Here is a 16,277-nt window from a genome sequence, read left to right on the forward strand (position 1 = left end):
GGTTTCCCCTGCGTGACCTGGTTGTGTGTGTGTGTGTGTGTGTGTGTGTGTGTGTGTGTGTGGCTGTGTAGTATTGAGAAGGTTACTTAATCCAGGTATTTCACTGGATTTGTAATGTAATTTTTAACATTACATTACATTACTCAAATCATAGTAAACTGTATACTTAAGATTACTGTTGGAATACTTCAAAATCATCTTGCTGAGTTCAAGTGTGTAGGTCGAATGTCAGTGACCTGACTGTGCATTTCCTCTGCCATTGTCAGGTTGCAGCTGCACTGCACACTGTTTTGAATTTGTGAATGGGAAATGCGTGCCTCGTGAATTTTTCACTGTGTCCAAACAGCAAGTGTCACTCTCTGTCCACATTGAATCCGACAACAGTTGAAACAGCAATTGTAACAAAATACAGTTACTCGTTCTCTCTAAGTCCCCAACCCTGTGTGTGTGTGTGTGTGTGTGTGTGTGTGTGTGTGTAGTACATAGATTGTATATAAAGATGAATGACATAACAGCTGCCCAAAAGTGAAGCCAAAACATCTTGATCGCCCCCCTGGTTGCTGGCTGCAGTAAAACCCGCTTCCTCCATGTTACTGTATGGGACATCTAAAAACTCAAAGTACACCACAAATAGATTTTTCCCAAAAATGGCATTAGGGGTAGTTCTTATTACCCTGATGTTTGTGCAAGTGTTTATTTTTCCTGATAAGTTTACTTTCAATTAATTTAAGTCTTTGTGTGTGTATATATATATATATATATATATACTCTTGTTAACCATTTTTATATGTTATTGGTTTGTTTGTATTTGTTTATTTGACTTAAAAGCTTCTTTTTTTTTTACTTTATTAGTTTTTTATTTTAGTTTATTTAATACTATAAATTGGGGATTTGGCATCTGAATGGGCAGCTTTAATTGACAATCTGTGTGTTAAGCTTCATAACGCAAACGTGATTGGTTGGTAGGGTGTTTGAACGTGAACTCCACAACCGCAGTGATCGCTACTGCACAGACTCCAAATGACGTCACCAGCGCCAGATGGCAGTGGCATTATATCCAGGATATTTTGGCTTCATTTTTGCATAGTGATGGTACTTAAGGTCACATCATCCATCTTAGTACACAGTCTTTGGTGTAGAAGGACACAATAAAAAAAACAGGCAACAAAAAGGTTGATTTATTGCAAAAAGCCTGATTTCTGTTCATCTAAACAGCTGACTAAAGTCAAAGTTTTTCCATAAGAGACGTCAAGACGTCATAAGACTTGGTATTAACAAAAATAGTGATGATGATGCTTTATCACGGTGCTCTGCAGTGGACTTTCAAGTATATTGCTAGTCTTGTAGTGTTGTCTGTCTGCCTCTGCCAGCATTGATAGTTAAGAGTTGTGTCCTGTAGCGGTTTTAAGACGTGCTCTTTATCCTCTTGGCCACTGGTTTGACTCCTGCTTAGATTTTTACCATTTGAGCTGTAGAAGCCGTTTCTGCTGCCAAAGCTATAAGAAAAAATTAATTATTGATTTATTTGAAAGGGACAGAAGGGCCACAGTAAACTGAAAACAGCTATCCAAAGTATCATAGTATTTATAGCGGATGTTAATTTGCAACACTGGTCCCTAATAGGGCTTTTTATAAAACTAAGAGATTGAAAAAAAAAAACTGCAGATAGTCTAATTGCAGTAAAAGAGGTTTAAAAAATAAAAGACTACTTAATCCTCTTAAGGGCTATCTTCTGTGGCCCTAAAAGGAAAAGTGCAGGGTCATTAACCTGTTCTACCCACAAATCAACGGTACAGAATAATAACACGAATGGAAAAACATCCGAAGTCCAGCAGTGTGTCCTTCCTGATCATAAAAATTAAAGATGTGTTTTCATAAAATGGTTCATCTGTTCTTCAGCTGTGTCATTTCACTCTATTGTGTTTTACCACTTTGTCTTGTGAATGCAAGAATAAATGAGCACCCAGTCTCCCTCTCACACACTGCAGTCCCATCATTCCCTCCCCTCTCCCTGCAATTTTTCTAACGTCACTTATCTGGGTTTGTGTGTGTGTGTGTGTGTGTGTGTGTCTTAAATGAGAGCCTTTCTTTCCACGTTACCGTTCACTTTCTCCCTCTGGAATCATTACGGTTCATCTTATCTTTAATCGTCACTGAACAATACTACCTGGTTCTGTGGAGCTCTACTGCCCCCTGCAGGTGGACCATCAGACTTCACTGCACTGTGGCGTCGTGGATGTACAGGAACCTCGTTCTGATTCTCCCAGCATCCTCCTGTGTTGATCAACCTCCTCACTGTGTGCATCCCTGCATCCCTGCATCCCTGTGGCCGTAAACCATGTGCTGTTTAATTCTCTCAACCCAGAGTGCTTCCCTGGCATGTTTTGTAAAGGCAATAATTATATACCAGTATCGACATTAACTCAGTTAACTTAATATCATGTATTTTAATGGACAGACAATGGAGAACATACAATAGCTGGCTATGTATTGCACCTCCCTCAGAAGTAAACTGTGGTAATAACAGAAGTAATGCTGTATAATTTGTGGTTCCAAAAGTAATCCACCAAATGTTTGGAGGTAAATTTATGCTGAAACGAACCACAAGTAAGGCTGTTGCCATAGGGACGTCCCGATCAAATTTTTTTGCCCCCGATCCAAGTAATGTGATATTGAGTATCTGACGATGCCGACTCTGGATTCAATACTTGTATTAACCTGGATAATATAGCTGTACACGGCACACTTCAAGAACTCTGAAGTTAATAAAATCAATCCAGTGTATATGCTTTATACTTTAATGGCTTTGCCATGCAATATAAGAAACATGTCTGCATCAAAACAGTTCCTCAAGGTTTCTTTCTTGTTTTTTTTTTTTTCAAAAAAAAAATGTTATAAAATAAAAATGTTTCTTTATGGCTATTATCACAATTCCACTTAGTGAAGCATTTTAAATAAAATAATTAAATCAACAAAATGTTGCTCTAAATTCCTTATACTATAGCCTTGTGATTAAAGAACACCAGAAATGAGTAATATAATCACAATTCCACTTCAAAGTTGTGTTATAGCAGGATTTTAACATTTCCAGACACATCATTATAAAAATAGGTCACTAAAAATTAAAACCAAAAATTTCAGTTTCACTTAAAGTGGTGTAGCAGCTTAATTTGAACATGGGGGAAAAATAAGTTTCTACTTATTGGAGCAGCAGCATTACAATAAAACCTGAATATCTGCTGAAATCCTGCTGTTTACGACACCTGTGTGACAGCATTTGTAACAAAAGGATCTGATGGGCACATGCTCAGAATAACCTATCCTGATTGAAAAAAAATGCACTAATCGGGCCCAGTACTGAACCTTCTGATCCAATTAAAGATTTAGAATTTAGGACTTGACTTGAGTGCAAGGACTTTAGACTTACTTGTAACTTGCAAAACAGTGACTTGGCTCCAACACTGATTTAGGACAAACAAATGCTGACTTTTAGTTCTGACCATCAGCAGGCTCAAGGGCACATATTTATTTACTGTGTCAAATACATAAGATGGTTTAGAGCCTTTAATTAATTATAAACTAATAAAATAGTCTTACAGTTAATGCTATGACAGGCAGCTAACCAAAGATGCAAAGGCGGACGCTGTACCTGACCAGTTTCCTTAAGTCCCATTAGGATGATATTAGCATTACAGGAAGAGTTGGGAACATGAAATATTCACTGCACTCCTCGATAATTTAACTCATCGTTCAGGACACTTGAACCATGGTGAAATTACAGGATGTGCTCTGTAATGGACACGGACACTCTGCAGAACAAAGCCGAAAGAGAAAAGGTAACAGCCTCCCCAGGTGGGTGCTGCAGAGTTGAAGGGGAGGCAAAGATACAGCAGGAGGTGAATATGAGTCAAAACTAGTGCTCCCTCTAGGAGCCAGAACTTGTATCTGACACATATTAATATCAACGAGTTTGAGTGGTTGGCTTAACACTTATCAGTTGCATTTTTCTCATAAAAAAAGAAAAAACAGAAAATGTAATTTAATTTTCTGTAATTATATTGTTCATTCATCAAATCAATGTATGATTAATTGAACCTGTGCTCGGTTCCTCTGTTGCTGCTGTTTGTTTCCTCGGCAGCAGACTTAATGAGCACAATCAGCATCATTGGACACACCTGGGCCCGCCGTGCCGTATCCAGGCACATAAGCCAGACCAGCAGTCAGTCCATGCTGCCAGTCCTCCTTGCCACACCTTTGCTTTGTGTTGTTTTCTTACCCATTTGGTGCAATTTGTTTGACTCATTTTGATTATTAAGTTAATGAATGACATCATTTGTTAAAATAAATTGACTTGATTTCTTTCAAATATACGGAAGGAAGGCAAGGAGCAACAACCCTGTGTGCAATATTTTAGTATAGGGCATTAGGTAATATCTGATGCAGGGTCTATGAATTGACTTGTGCAGAGTGTGTGTGCACTTATTATGTGTAGGGCATTTGTGTAAATCTTGTATAGCATCCATGCAATTCAGGGCATTAAATTTATAGTAAAATAAAAAAAAAAAAATATATGATCTAAGTTCTCAAATTTATTTATTTATTTTTTAAGCTTTTTTTTCTGTAACCTAATTTTAAATATATTATTATAAATATACATGTCTTGATGTTTCCCCAGTTACTGGATAATTTATTGATGATTATGTCTCTGGAAGCAGGTCACTCCCCCCATCAAAGTGTATCCTCAGAATGGGCAGTGGGATTGCCTTGCATGTATCTCGAGAGAGAATTTTCAGTCGAACAAAAAAAAGGGAACAATGTAGGACTGCATTGTATTTCTGGATTGACATACAATAGTGAATATATTAAGTAGCCTACATACGTAGTTATTATGATCACAGGGTCACAGAATGTACCTGTGGTGGTCACTGTGGATGGAAAAGAGATGGAAGTTGTTTACTCTTACAAATACCTGGGTATTTTGATTGATGACTCCCTCAATTTTAAACCTCTTGTGCTTTACCTGGTGAAAAAGCTGAGGCTAAAACTAGGTTTTTATTTTTGCAACAAGCTGTATTTTTCTTTTAATTGAAAAGAGCACCTTGCTGCTGCAACTTTCATACCTGTGCTGGACTATGGTGATGTTTTGTACATGCATGCCTCTGTGCAGTGTCTCTATATGGTTGATTCAGCTTATCATGCGTCCTTGAGGTTCATTACAAACTGTTAAGCTCTGACACACCGCTGTGAGCTGTACTCTGGTGTAGGATGGCCAGCTCTGGCGACCCGTAGGCTCTTACATTGGTACATTTTCATTTATAAGGCAAATCCTGGTCTGCTCCTGCACTATCTTTGTGTTTTATGACACAGAAAAATACCGGACAATACTCATTGCATTCTCAGGACCTTTTTATTCTCTCTGTCCCAAATGTTCGGACAGAAATTGGGAAAAGGGTTTTTGGGTATTCTCCACCCTCAGCCTGGAATTTGTTGCAAAATAACTTGAAACTCAAGGAGCTGGTGTCGCTAAATGTCTTTAAATCTAAAATGAAAGCATTAGAAGCTGATTCTATAGAATGCCATTAGCCTGCCTGGTTGTACAAATGTCCCTCGGAGAATTCCCTTTTGACTGATAAATAGTTCTATTTTAATGCATATTTAGTGCTTGTGAATTGTATTTTGTCGCCTTTTGTGTCTCTGTCTGCAATTTTGTGTTTTTCACTGCTGACTGTCTTGGCCAGGTTTTCCTTGAAAAAGAGATTCTTAATCTTAATGGGACCAACCTTGTTAAATAAAGGTTAAATAAATAAATAAATAAAATCACTATCATTTGTGCATGTTTTTTTTTCTGTAGGTAGAGGACTCTGATTTATTCAGGTAAATTGTATGTGTGCTCTTCAGTGGGCTATTACCGCTGACTTGTAAATCATATTCACTGCAATTTAATACTCCAAGGTTGAATGAAAAGAATTGCACACAATACTATGAAATATTTCAAACAGTTTAGTAAGTAGAACCTGCTACAAGAGTGGAAGGCTGCGATGCAGTCACTCTCTCCTGTGCCTAAGCTGATATGGTAACCGCACATACAGATTCATTCAAGTTATCATTCTATCTTGGTCAAAATGATGTTCCTGTGGAGGATCGGATTTGTGAGGATCTTTCACCTTTATAGTCATCAGGTTTTATGGCTCATCATTTGAATTGCATGAGCTGGACCTGCAGTTATTGACCCACTGAATCACATTTTGTTTCCAGTTTGATGTTAGCACTGTGGGCTGTGTGCCAGGAAGGAGTTAAATTATAACAAAAAAGGTGAAGAAATTGGTGTCAAATAAGAGTTAATTCTCATTCTGAAGTCGACAAATACCACTGCTTTTACAGTGCTTTAGGCACAAGATCCCAACGCCAAAACCAACCTCTCTCTCTCATCCACACAATACACTGCTGGATGTCGTCACCTGAAATAGCAGCTAGACAGAATAGTTTGCAGTGTTAGTATCTGCCACTAGATGGCAACTGCATGGGCGTCAGGTTGAAACACTGCACGTAACAGCGTAATTTAAAGAGGACGAACGTCATAAAGAGCACGGACGTCCCTATAAGGTGGGTGGGAGGGGTGGTGGATGGGTCCAACAAACTCTGGACTTTAACATAAGAGTTCGGTGTTTGCTTCCCTTCTGAATGTGACATGTTTTACTACACCTTTCCTTCTTTTTCTTTCTTTTTTTTATTGTGATATAAAGGTGCAGTACAAGAACAGAAAACAAATAACATCAGCACATGACCAACAGCTAAAATTAAAGAGGCAAAAAGCAAACAAAAAACAAAATAATTAAATAAATATTTAAACAACCAACTGAATAGAAAGAAGGGAAAATATAGTGAATAAAAAATAAGAAAAAGAAAAAGAAAGAGTAAACTAAGCAGAAGTATATGAAGGATTAGCAGGAGATGCCTGAGCATGAAATAACTACATGGGACAGAAGGGGGAGACATAAATAGCCTGATAATAACAATAATAGTATAAATGTTGCTATATATGATAGAGTAATAATAATAATAATACCAATAATAATATTAATGAGGTAATAAAATAATAGTAACAACAACAACAAAAATATGAAGAGCAACAAAAACAACAGCAGGCAGAAAAAGTTGTCATCTTAACAATATCAATGAAACAAATAACAAAACCGTAACTAAATTAACAACTACAACTAATGAAGTGAAGAAGAAAAAGAAAGAAGAAAGAGAGAATTTAAAAAAAAATAAAAAAATAAAATGTAAAAATGTAATAAAATGTAATTAAAAAATGTTCTGTGTAAGATTTTGTACTGAATAAGTTGTATTTTTGGGTTTGATATCATTGTAAAGGTATTGCTGCAGATTTGCTTCCAGTAATCGATATCAGTGATAACAGCTAGATCCTTTTCCCAGTGTTTTTGTGGTGGTTTTGTGCTGTTTGGAGTGCTTGTTAGGAGTGAGGTGTTGAACCACCACCTGCACCATGATCTGAGATAATGACTGGATGTATTTCTGTGTTGTTGATTTTGGAGTTACTGATGAAGAAATAATCTATTCTTGAAAAGCTTTTATGAGAGGATGAGTAATATGAACATTCTCTATTTGTGAGGTTCCTGGATCACCAACAATTGCCAAGACCTAAATCATTCATGTAATGTTTTATTGTATCAGTTGAGTGCCATGGTCTGTTATTGTTTGTAGTGTTTGATCTGTCTTCCATGTGCCCTCTTAATCCTTACCATCCACGGCAGTATATGCAGTTGTAGAAATGAAAATAAGAATAAAGCACGCAACACATGGTCAGAATGTTCTTCCTTGGTATTCGACGTATCATTGGTGTAGACTTTATTGCCACCCACTGGCCTGACATGCCTGTTTGGAATGGCCCTTTTGTTCCTGTGTGGACAAGTTTTGTAAAACAAAAGTTATTTAAACAGATTTTTTTATTCTTTTAACAGAGGGAAGTTACAGTCTCTCCCTCATTGCTTGGGGGAAACTCTGTTGACGAGGTCTGATGTCAGAGCAAATGTTGATAAATGGTCGCCCACGTCACAGCTACTATGGGGTTTTCTCCCAGTGGGGGGAATGAGTCCTTCACATGTGCACACACATGATCTACCATCGCCCCTGTTTCTCCTTCTCAGAGCCCTACATGAGCCGTGCTCTGACGCACCACATGTCACATGATATCAACCCTCCGCTGCTGTTGCATTCATGTGCGTATGTGCAGACAAGATAGGCCAACATTTGTTGGTATGAATCACATTGTTGTTTACAATGTATCTTATGCTTGAACTACTTGTATGTTGCCCAGCAGCAGCAGAGCAAACAGCTCCAGCCTTCAACTGGAATGTAAACTGTATTACAGATATAATATGAATGTTAAACATTGTCTCCTAACACTTCAGTAGCCTATAACCGCTGGAATATAAACTCATCATCTTCTAGGCATTAAAAGCAGACCTCAGATGTATACATGACACTGCTATCTAATCATCCTTATTCAAACGGCTGCATTGTGTGCCTCCCAGGCCATTAAAATCCCAAGTGAACAGCCTGTGCATTTAAGGTCAGGGAAATACCAACATAAACTGACCAAAAATGTAAATGCAACATTTTGTTTTTGCTCAGACATTTTCCATGCACTCAATTAGACTTTAGTTAGAAATTTTGGTCACAAATTTGTAAAAATCCATTCAGTGGGCACTTCCCCTATTCCACCTGACAGAGGTGGCACACCAAGATGCTGACTGAACAGCAGCATTACTTCACGGCATGATCACAATAAAAGGCCACTTTAAAATGTGCAGTTTGATTACACAGCACAATGTCACAGATGTTGCAAATTTTGAAGGAGCATGCGATTAGCATGTCCACCAGAGCTGTTGCCCCAGCCAGTCCTATTTATTTACTGAACGTTTATCTGAAAGGGACAGAGCATGTTAATGAACTTAGTATAGAATACAAATGTAAATATGCCAGAGTTAGCAGGACATTTAAAACTCGCATTATATAGCAGCTTTGTCAGTTTTTTGGCATGAGAGCACAGCACCAAAAGGCACTTTTTGCATGCACATGGAACACCGCTGGCCGGCGTCAGCTGAAAACACAGCCCAGCAGAACTGGTCATGGTGTTATTATACCCTGGGTGGACGGCCAGACAGCACTTGCCATGTCCACGCGGTCGGTGTCAGGTGAGAACACTGGAACCTGTCGTGTGCACATGAAACGCAGCAGCATGGCATCAGATTAAAACACTGCCAGTAATGGCATTTATATGGTGGGCAGGAAGGGTGGGCAGTGGGTCCCACAAAACCAACTTGAATGTGATGTTTTTTTTCTACACCTTATTAAGTGCCTCCTTCTCCTAATCCTAACCATCCATGCCAGCACGTGTGTTTGTTGATGTCCCATTGTTAGTTGCCATGTGCTTTTCTTGCCTAAACATAACAAACTAAACACATGCAGCATCATCCCAACATGTGACATCACAGTAGCAGCATCCCATAAATAACAGATGCAGCATGATATTTAAAGTGTATAATGTATGCGTGGAAGTCCAGCACAGAGATTCAACAAGTGACGACTTGGGATGAGAACATGTTGGCTGCCCATGAACTAGATGTTCATTTCACCACCATAAGCCAACCCCAAAGTCTTGTCTGTTCATTTGGCAGTACATCCAACCAGCTTCTGCAATGTAGTGCATGAAGCTTACCCTGTTGTCCAAGTCAGACCTGTGACCTTTTCAGATCCCAGTTGACATATTTTATTAATCCTCGAGCAGAAATTCAATCTTTTCATTCTGTTGTCATTTACATGTCACAGACACTTGCACAAACAGGAACAATACACATGCGTTGAGTGGAAAGATTTCAGAACGAGGGGGGCTGCCTCGAGAAGTTTGGGGTTCAGTGTCTTGCTCAAGGGCACCTCAGTAGGTGAGCTGGCACCTCTCCAGCTATGAGTCCACATTCCATACGTGGTCTAACTCTCCTGTTCCCGGCCCAAGTCCCTATGGACTGAGCAACTGCCACCCCAGATAATGAAATATGTCTCCTACATTGTCAAATGCATGTTCAGTTTTATTGAGGTGGCTTATTTACCAAGTTCACTTCAATGTGCAAAAACATAACAATAAGATGTCAAAGTTTGTGATAATTTTATTCCCATCACCAGTGCAAGATGGCAGCAAGCGTATTTACAATATTTTGCCTTTATTTTTGAGGTGGGGGAGATGCATTGTTTATCTTTATATATGGTCTATGATATAGATGTATAGATATAATGTACCACCTACATGCTTTATATGAATTTATTTATTTACCACTCTATGCTTCTGTGTACTTGCGTGTTTGTCTTTGTTTTCTGTCACTATGTGTTTTGTGTGTTTCTCAGTTTGTGTGCTTCTACAGCATCTGTGACTCACAGACAAACACGACAGCAGGTGGTGCGTGATGTCATATGGGGCACATATAAGTCTGCCGCGTCTCTGCTGGATCTACCTGAGGAGGAAACTGGAGACAAATCTACAGCAAAGTGGACCCCTCACGGGTTCGGTCTGAAGAGAAGTCTAAATATGCAGAGTGAAACTTTTCTCTGGGGTTTCGAAGAATTTTCTTCATGGTTATTCTCTTTAGGACTCAAGCTGGAAAAATTTTATGACCAGCTGTGTTCATAGGAAGAGAACCTTTCATTTTAATACACAATAGCTGTATATCTATGATTTCTGGGACTGGTGAGCAGAGGATGTTATCGTCAATGTCCAGGCTCCCTCTGCTCCTGTATGGGTTCCTCCTGTGCAGCTCCTGTGCTCCTCTCCCAGTCATCAGCAGTAAGAGACACAGCGTACAGAGTGCCGGCTCATTGATGCAGGCCAGCAGCAGCTCCTGGGACAAGAGGGAGGCGTCAGCAAGAGATGGAGAGTACCTGCTGGGGATAAAGAGACTGAGAAGGCTGTACTGTAATGTGGGCATTGGCTTCCACATTCAGGTCCTGCCAGACGGGAAGGTCACAGGCGTGCACAATGAAAACAGATACAGTGAGTATTTTTGCCTTTCACTGTTGCAGTCCATGCAATGTGGGAAAATAAATGTGGTATTGGTCAAACCACCTATTTAGGTATACATTTAAAATTAACATTTCTATAGTACGACTTGAGTAAGTAGAGTTATGAATGTTTGGACCATTAGGAGCAATGATTCATGTATGGGTTGTTAAAATCATAATTCATCATAACTTTTTCATTAGCAATGTTTTTATTCATTTTTTATTTTTTGGGCCTCTTTCTGCTGCTCATCGTTGCTATATTTCATCCCAGGCCTTCTAGAAATTTCCCCAGTGGAGCGAGGAGTGGTGACTTTGTTTGGAGTGAGAAGCGGCCTCTTCGTTGCCATGAGCAACAAGGGGAAACTCTATGGCTCGGTAAGTTTTCATCAGTACCAAGATGTGTGAACTGAGTTGGAGCAGTCAGCATTTTTGCACAGACTTTTTCCATGTCCAGTATACTGATACTAGTGATACTACTTGTATAGCACTTTTCACACAAGCAAAACTCTAACACACAGTGCTTCATACAATAAAACCATAAGTTTTTTACTTTTTATTATTTATTTTTTTATTTTTATTTTTTAAGTTTGTCATTTTTCCCTAGTCTTTTTTTTAATTTAAAATCTACTAGTGTCTTGCAGTTTGCAGAACATTTCTTACATAGTTGCTAGTTGCCTTTTTCCCCATGTTTTTGAAAAAAATCAAATCAATTTGCTCAGGTTTCAGAGATTTAAATACCTCTGAAAGACATTTGAATGTGGCACAAAAGAAGTGACATCAATCCAGATTTCAAAGGGTTAAGATCCATTCAGGAAGTTTTCACCAGAAGCTGAATTATGCAGTGTCTCTTCCTCTCCAAAAAGCGGATATGGTGATATAAACCGGTGATATTAAAACACAACATTCAGTAATGGAAACCTTATATGATGAACACAGCAGCTATTAATATCCAGATGACGCAACTGTGTGAGGTGCATCTGTCAGATTTGATCCCGTGTCAGTTAACAGTAGGTCGCTCTCCTCTGGCCCTGAGCTATAGGTGTAATGTTTGATTTGGTGGCGAGCGCCCAAACATTGGAGAAATCAGCTCCACTTAATATTGTTGTGAATGCTGACTGAGGCTAACTCAGCTTTAACCTAAACACCAGTTAGTCATCCAACAGTTAGTCATGCAGTTGCTCATCTCCCAGCAGGACACAGGTTGGTGATGTGTTGGGGTGGAGGAAGCTAATTTGACCTTTGGCTGCAGCTGCCCACAGACCTCTGTGAGGGAGGTCTGGAGGAGGTTTTTTTTTTTCTTATATTGGGATGTAGTATTTAAAGAGGGGATTATGTATCTGTAATGATGATGACACGAGGACCGAACCTAACCTGGATTAGATTTTTCCATACAGCCAGGATATTTTGCAGCATCTCATGATGCAGATACAGGACTAATGGTTCTCCATAGGACATGAAGGCATATACAGTATATATACAACTATATATATATATATATATATATAGTAGTAAATTTAGCCAGCAAGACAAATTATGTTCTACTAGCTAATTTGGTTTTAATAAGAAGACTGAAACATTCAAAATGTGAAGAAAATAAAAATGAACTAATTTTAACAACTAGAATATTATTTGTCTTGCTGGCTAAATTTACTACAATATTATTCAAGATTCAAAAAGGTTTACTGTCATTCCAAAACATGAAGTGAAAACATGAAAACAAGTAGAAACAATAATTAAATACAGTGAAATAAAGCAATAGTCTAAGATGAATGAAACAATAGTCTAGGATTAGCAAGGAAAAAAACTGTAAATTTAACAGTGCAAATGCATTTATAAACATTTAGTATTCAAAACAGATGTTGTGAAAATAACAGTAAAGTGTCCTTCTTGTGGGGACTAGTAGGCATTGTGTGGCAAATTTGCCAAGAGTTTTAAAAGTGTATGTCAATCTAATAAATGCACTCAAAATCAAATGTAAATGATCCAAAATTGACGAGAAATGTATTTCCTTGTCCCGTTTTTTTAAAATTTTCTTTGCCATTTGCCAGACAGTTCATGCCAAATTGCTCTTATTCCCATGGTGCCAGAGAAATCAAACCACTTTGCTCATCAAAACAGAACTGATGTTGATCCAGATTTCAAAGTGTTTTGAGGTACCTACAACTTTTCACCTGCTCCACCTTAGCTCCACTGATGCATATAGGGGTCTTTGCCTCCTTTTTCCAAAAATCAGTGATCCTTGATTTTGCTAATTGTAAGCAGTAGGTTGTTCTCTGAGCACCACCCTGCAAGACTGTTGATTTCTTCCTGATATAAAGTCTCATCACTGTTTGTAATCTGGGCGGTGGTGGTGTCATAACATGTCCCAGGCTGTAGTTGTGGGTGTACAGTGTGATGAAGAGGGGGCAGAGCACACAGCCCTGGGGGATTCCACTGTTAGACGCCATAGTGGAGGAGGTGAGACCAACAATCTAAGCTGACTGGGGTCTGTTTGTGATGAAATTCAGTATGAAGCTGAAGCTCAGATTGCAAAATTTGACAATTTAACTCTGAGCTGAAATCAAAAAATTATAATTCTGTCTTATAGAGGTGAATACAATTAAATAGTTTATATGTTTTCTGGAGAATGCTGGCCTTTAACACTTTGAAACCTGAGCAGATTTCTCGATTTCTAGCAAAAACATGAAAAGAAGTTACAAGTTCTGAGTTCTAAGAAACTTATCCTAAAATAAAGCAAAAACAAAAGAAAAGAAAAAAGTTAAAAAAAAAACAAAAAAAAAACACAACAAACAAACTCTGTCTATCTATCTGTCTACCAATCTGTCAGCTAAACCAATGATTAACATGGACTTGGTGAATGCCTTTTTGTGGTTCTACTCAGCTTCCTCCTCTTCCTCTCCTCAGGGCCACTACAATGAGGAATGCAAGTTCAAGGAGAATCTCCTGGCCAATAACTATAATGCCTATGAATCGGCTGCCCACCCTGGCATGTACATTGGACTCAGCAAGACCGGCAAAACCAAGAGAGGCAACCGGGTCACACCGGCTATGACCATGACACACTTCCTTCCCAGGGTATGAAGTTTGAAATCAAACTCCCTGCAGGACAGAACAGAGTCAAAGCCACTGTTTGGTCAGATCATACTGCTGGACTACTCTTCTTCTATAATTTACACAACACATAGTGGTAATATGCTGAAATTTGAAATGTGTTTGCCCAGTCACTATTATGCACCAACCAAAGAACAGTAATGTGGCATCAATATGGACGTGGATGAAGACTCCAATGGAAACACTTGTAGAACAAATCCAGTATCGGTGTTAACATTGTTATTAATAAAATTGGACTTTAAAAAAAAAATCTGCAGCAGATAAAGAAAATACAACATCAGTCTTCCTCCACAACTTCCAATGTTTTTTTTTAACTATTCCAGAATATACTGACAGTCTCTGCAGGTGCTAGATTAAAACAGTCAGGGTCAAAATCAGGTTTTGAATTGAGGTTAATAGTCAGTACGTTTACATGATGTTCGAGAAAGTCGAATTATTGTGTTAGTCTGACTGAAATCAAATTTCTCAAAATCCAACTAATACACCAAGGCAATGTGGTTGAGAATTGAGCTACCCTGTCATGTATATGCCTCAACAGGACCTGAACTGGCTTAGGCATTTTGCTCACGCTCCATAGTCCCCATGCCCAGCTTTCACTCAGAAGTCGAACAGCATAAATTATTAGAAGTAAGGCGAGAAAAGCAGAAGACAAAGAATAAGGGAAGAAATCAAAAGGTACCAAGAAAAGGGTCTGTTATTCAGTTAATCTACCTAAAGATGGACTTTTAAAATACAGGTTAACATGTTAGACTGACTGAAATCGTACTAAGTTTAATTTCTCAAAGTTGGACGAACACATCTGGATAATGTGGTTGAGAATCAAGCTACCCTGTCATGTGCACGCCTCAAGCGAACTTGAAGTGGCCTAGACGTTTTGCACATGCTCCTTGTCGCCATGCTGGGGTTTGAACTGTAAGTTGAACTGCATGACTTTGTAGAGGAAAGGAAGGGGGTAAAAAGGCAAAGAAGAAGAGAAAGAAACAAAACAAGACAAAGGTACTAAGTAAAATGCAGAGTATGTACTAAATGTTCAGCACTAAAAAGTTATTCATATTTTCATCATTCCACATGCAACCTGTTGCAGCTTGCTAACTTGTTTGGTATGTGACGCAATGGGTCAACCTGAAGAAGGTCCAGTAGCAATCAGCTGAAAGGGGTTATATTACAGTCCATCTTGGTGGAGTCGGACATACGTCAATAAACCAAAACCACCATGGATCAAAAATGCATATAAGAAAGACTCATAATTGACCTCCTTCAAAGTTCGAGGTGTGCTGTCGACAGTTTTACAGCTGTCTCTCCAATGTTGGCATATGGAGAAAATGCTTTTTGCTGCAATACCACAAGTGGCCACTGGGAAAATTGGCTGCAAGGCAAAGCAGCATTCCTGGAAGCAAATTTACAAATCCTAGGAATTACTTACCCTATTTTCCCAACGACTGGCTAGTACTCATTGCCTTCAATGGTGGGATTGGTTAAGGTTAGGGTAAGAATTTCAAGGGAAGGATGACCATGCTCTGATGTCACCTGTCTGATGTTGGTAACTAGAAAGTTAGTATTCTTTTTTACATTAATGAAGGGGCATTTTATAATGGAATTGCCATGTTCTGAAAGGAAATTACTCTCAAAAAGATGAGAAAATAAATCTAAATATTTACTATATAAATACAATAATATAACAACGAACAACTGAGCATTTCTATTTTTTAGTATTTTCAAAGCTGATAGAATTTTTTTTGCTTTTATTTAGATTTTGAAATTTTCAAATTGTATGCATATACTATTTAAAACAAAAATAAATTATGTGAAAGACTTGAGTTATGAGAAATGTATTGTTTTCTTGACACTGGGAATTGGTTTCACGGGACTAGAATTACATGGGACTTCCAGAAATTTGTAATATTTACTTAGGACATCTGTGATTTTAATCCTGTGCAAATCAGTCATGTTCGTAATTCGTTAAATAAAAATTCCAGTGCAAATTTCATACCATACTTCAGAAAACACAGAGGTCATGGGATAATAGTAGTCCTGTGTGAATTAGCATCTTTGTGATTTGCTGGTGATTTGGGGTTCTTTTGTTTCGTTTTTTT

The 16,277-nt window shown here is 38.4% G+C and overlaps 1 protein-coding gene across 1 annotated transcript; it reads left to right on the plus strand.

Annotated features, from left to right (window-relative positions):
- The first annotated feature begins 10,773 nt into the window (after nt 1-10,773).
- Nucleotides 10,774-14,154, plus strand: LOC121948422 (fibroblast growth factor 4-like). Its single transcript, XM_042493823.1, has 4 exons — nt 10,774-10,802; nt 10,911-11,065; nt 11,345-11,448; nt 13,978-14,154. The coding sequence occupies exons 1-4, from the start codon at nt 10,774-10,776 to the stop codon at nt 14,152-14,154; spliced, it is 465 nt and encodes a 154-aa protein (XP_042349757.1).
- Nucleotides 14,155-16,277: the final 2,123 nt, after the last annotated feature.

This window comes from Plectropomus leopardus, chromosome 9 (genome assembly GCF_008729295.1).
Source record: "Plectropomus leopardus isolate mb chromosome 9, YSFRI_Pleo_2.0, whole genome shotgun sequence".
Classification (NCBI taxonomy): Eukaryota; Metazoa; Chordata; class Actinopteri; order Perciformes; family Serranidae; genus Plectropomus; species Plectropomus leopardus.

What these genes read in the sequence shown, in the direction of transcription:
- LOC121948422 (XM_042493823.1), top strand. Translation starts at nt 10,774, where the DNA reads ATGTTATCGTCAATGTCCAGGCTCCCTCT. An exon ending in TCAATGTCCAGGCTCCCTCT is followed by an intron (nt 10,803 to 10,910) that starts GCTCCTGTATGG and finishes GGCCAGCAGCAG; the next exon opens with CTCCTGGGACAAGAGGGAGG. An exon ending in GCACAATGAAAACAGATACA is followed by an intron (nt 11,066 to 11,344) that starts GTGAGTATTTTT and finishes ATTTCATCCCAG; the next exon opens with GCCTTCTAGAAATTTCCCCA.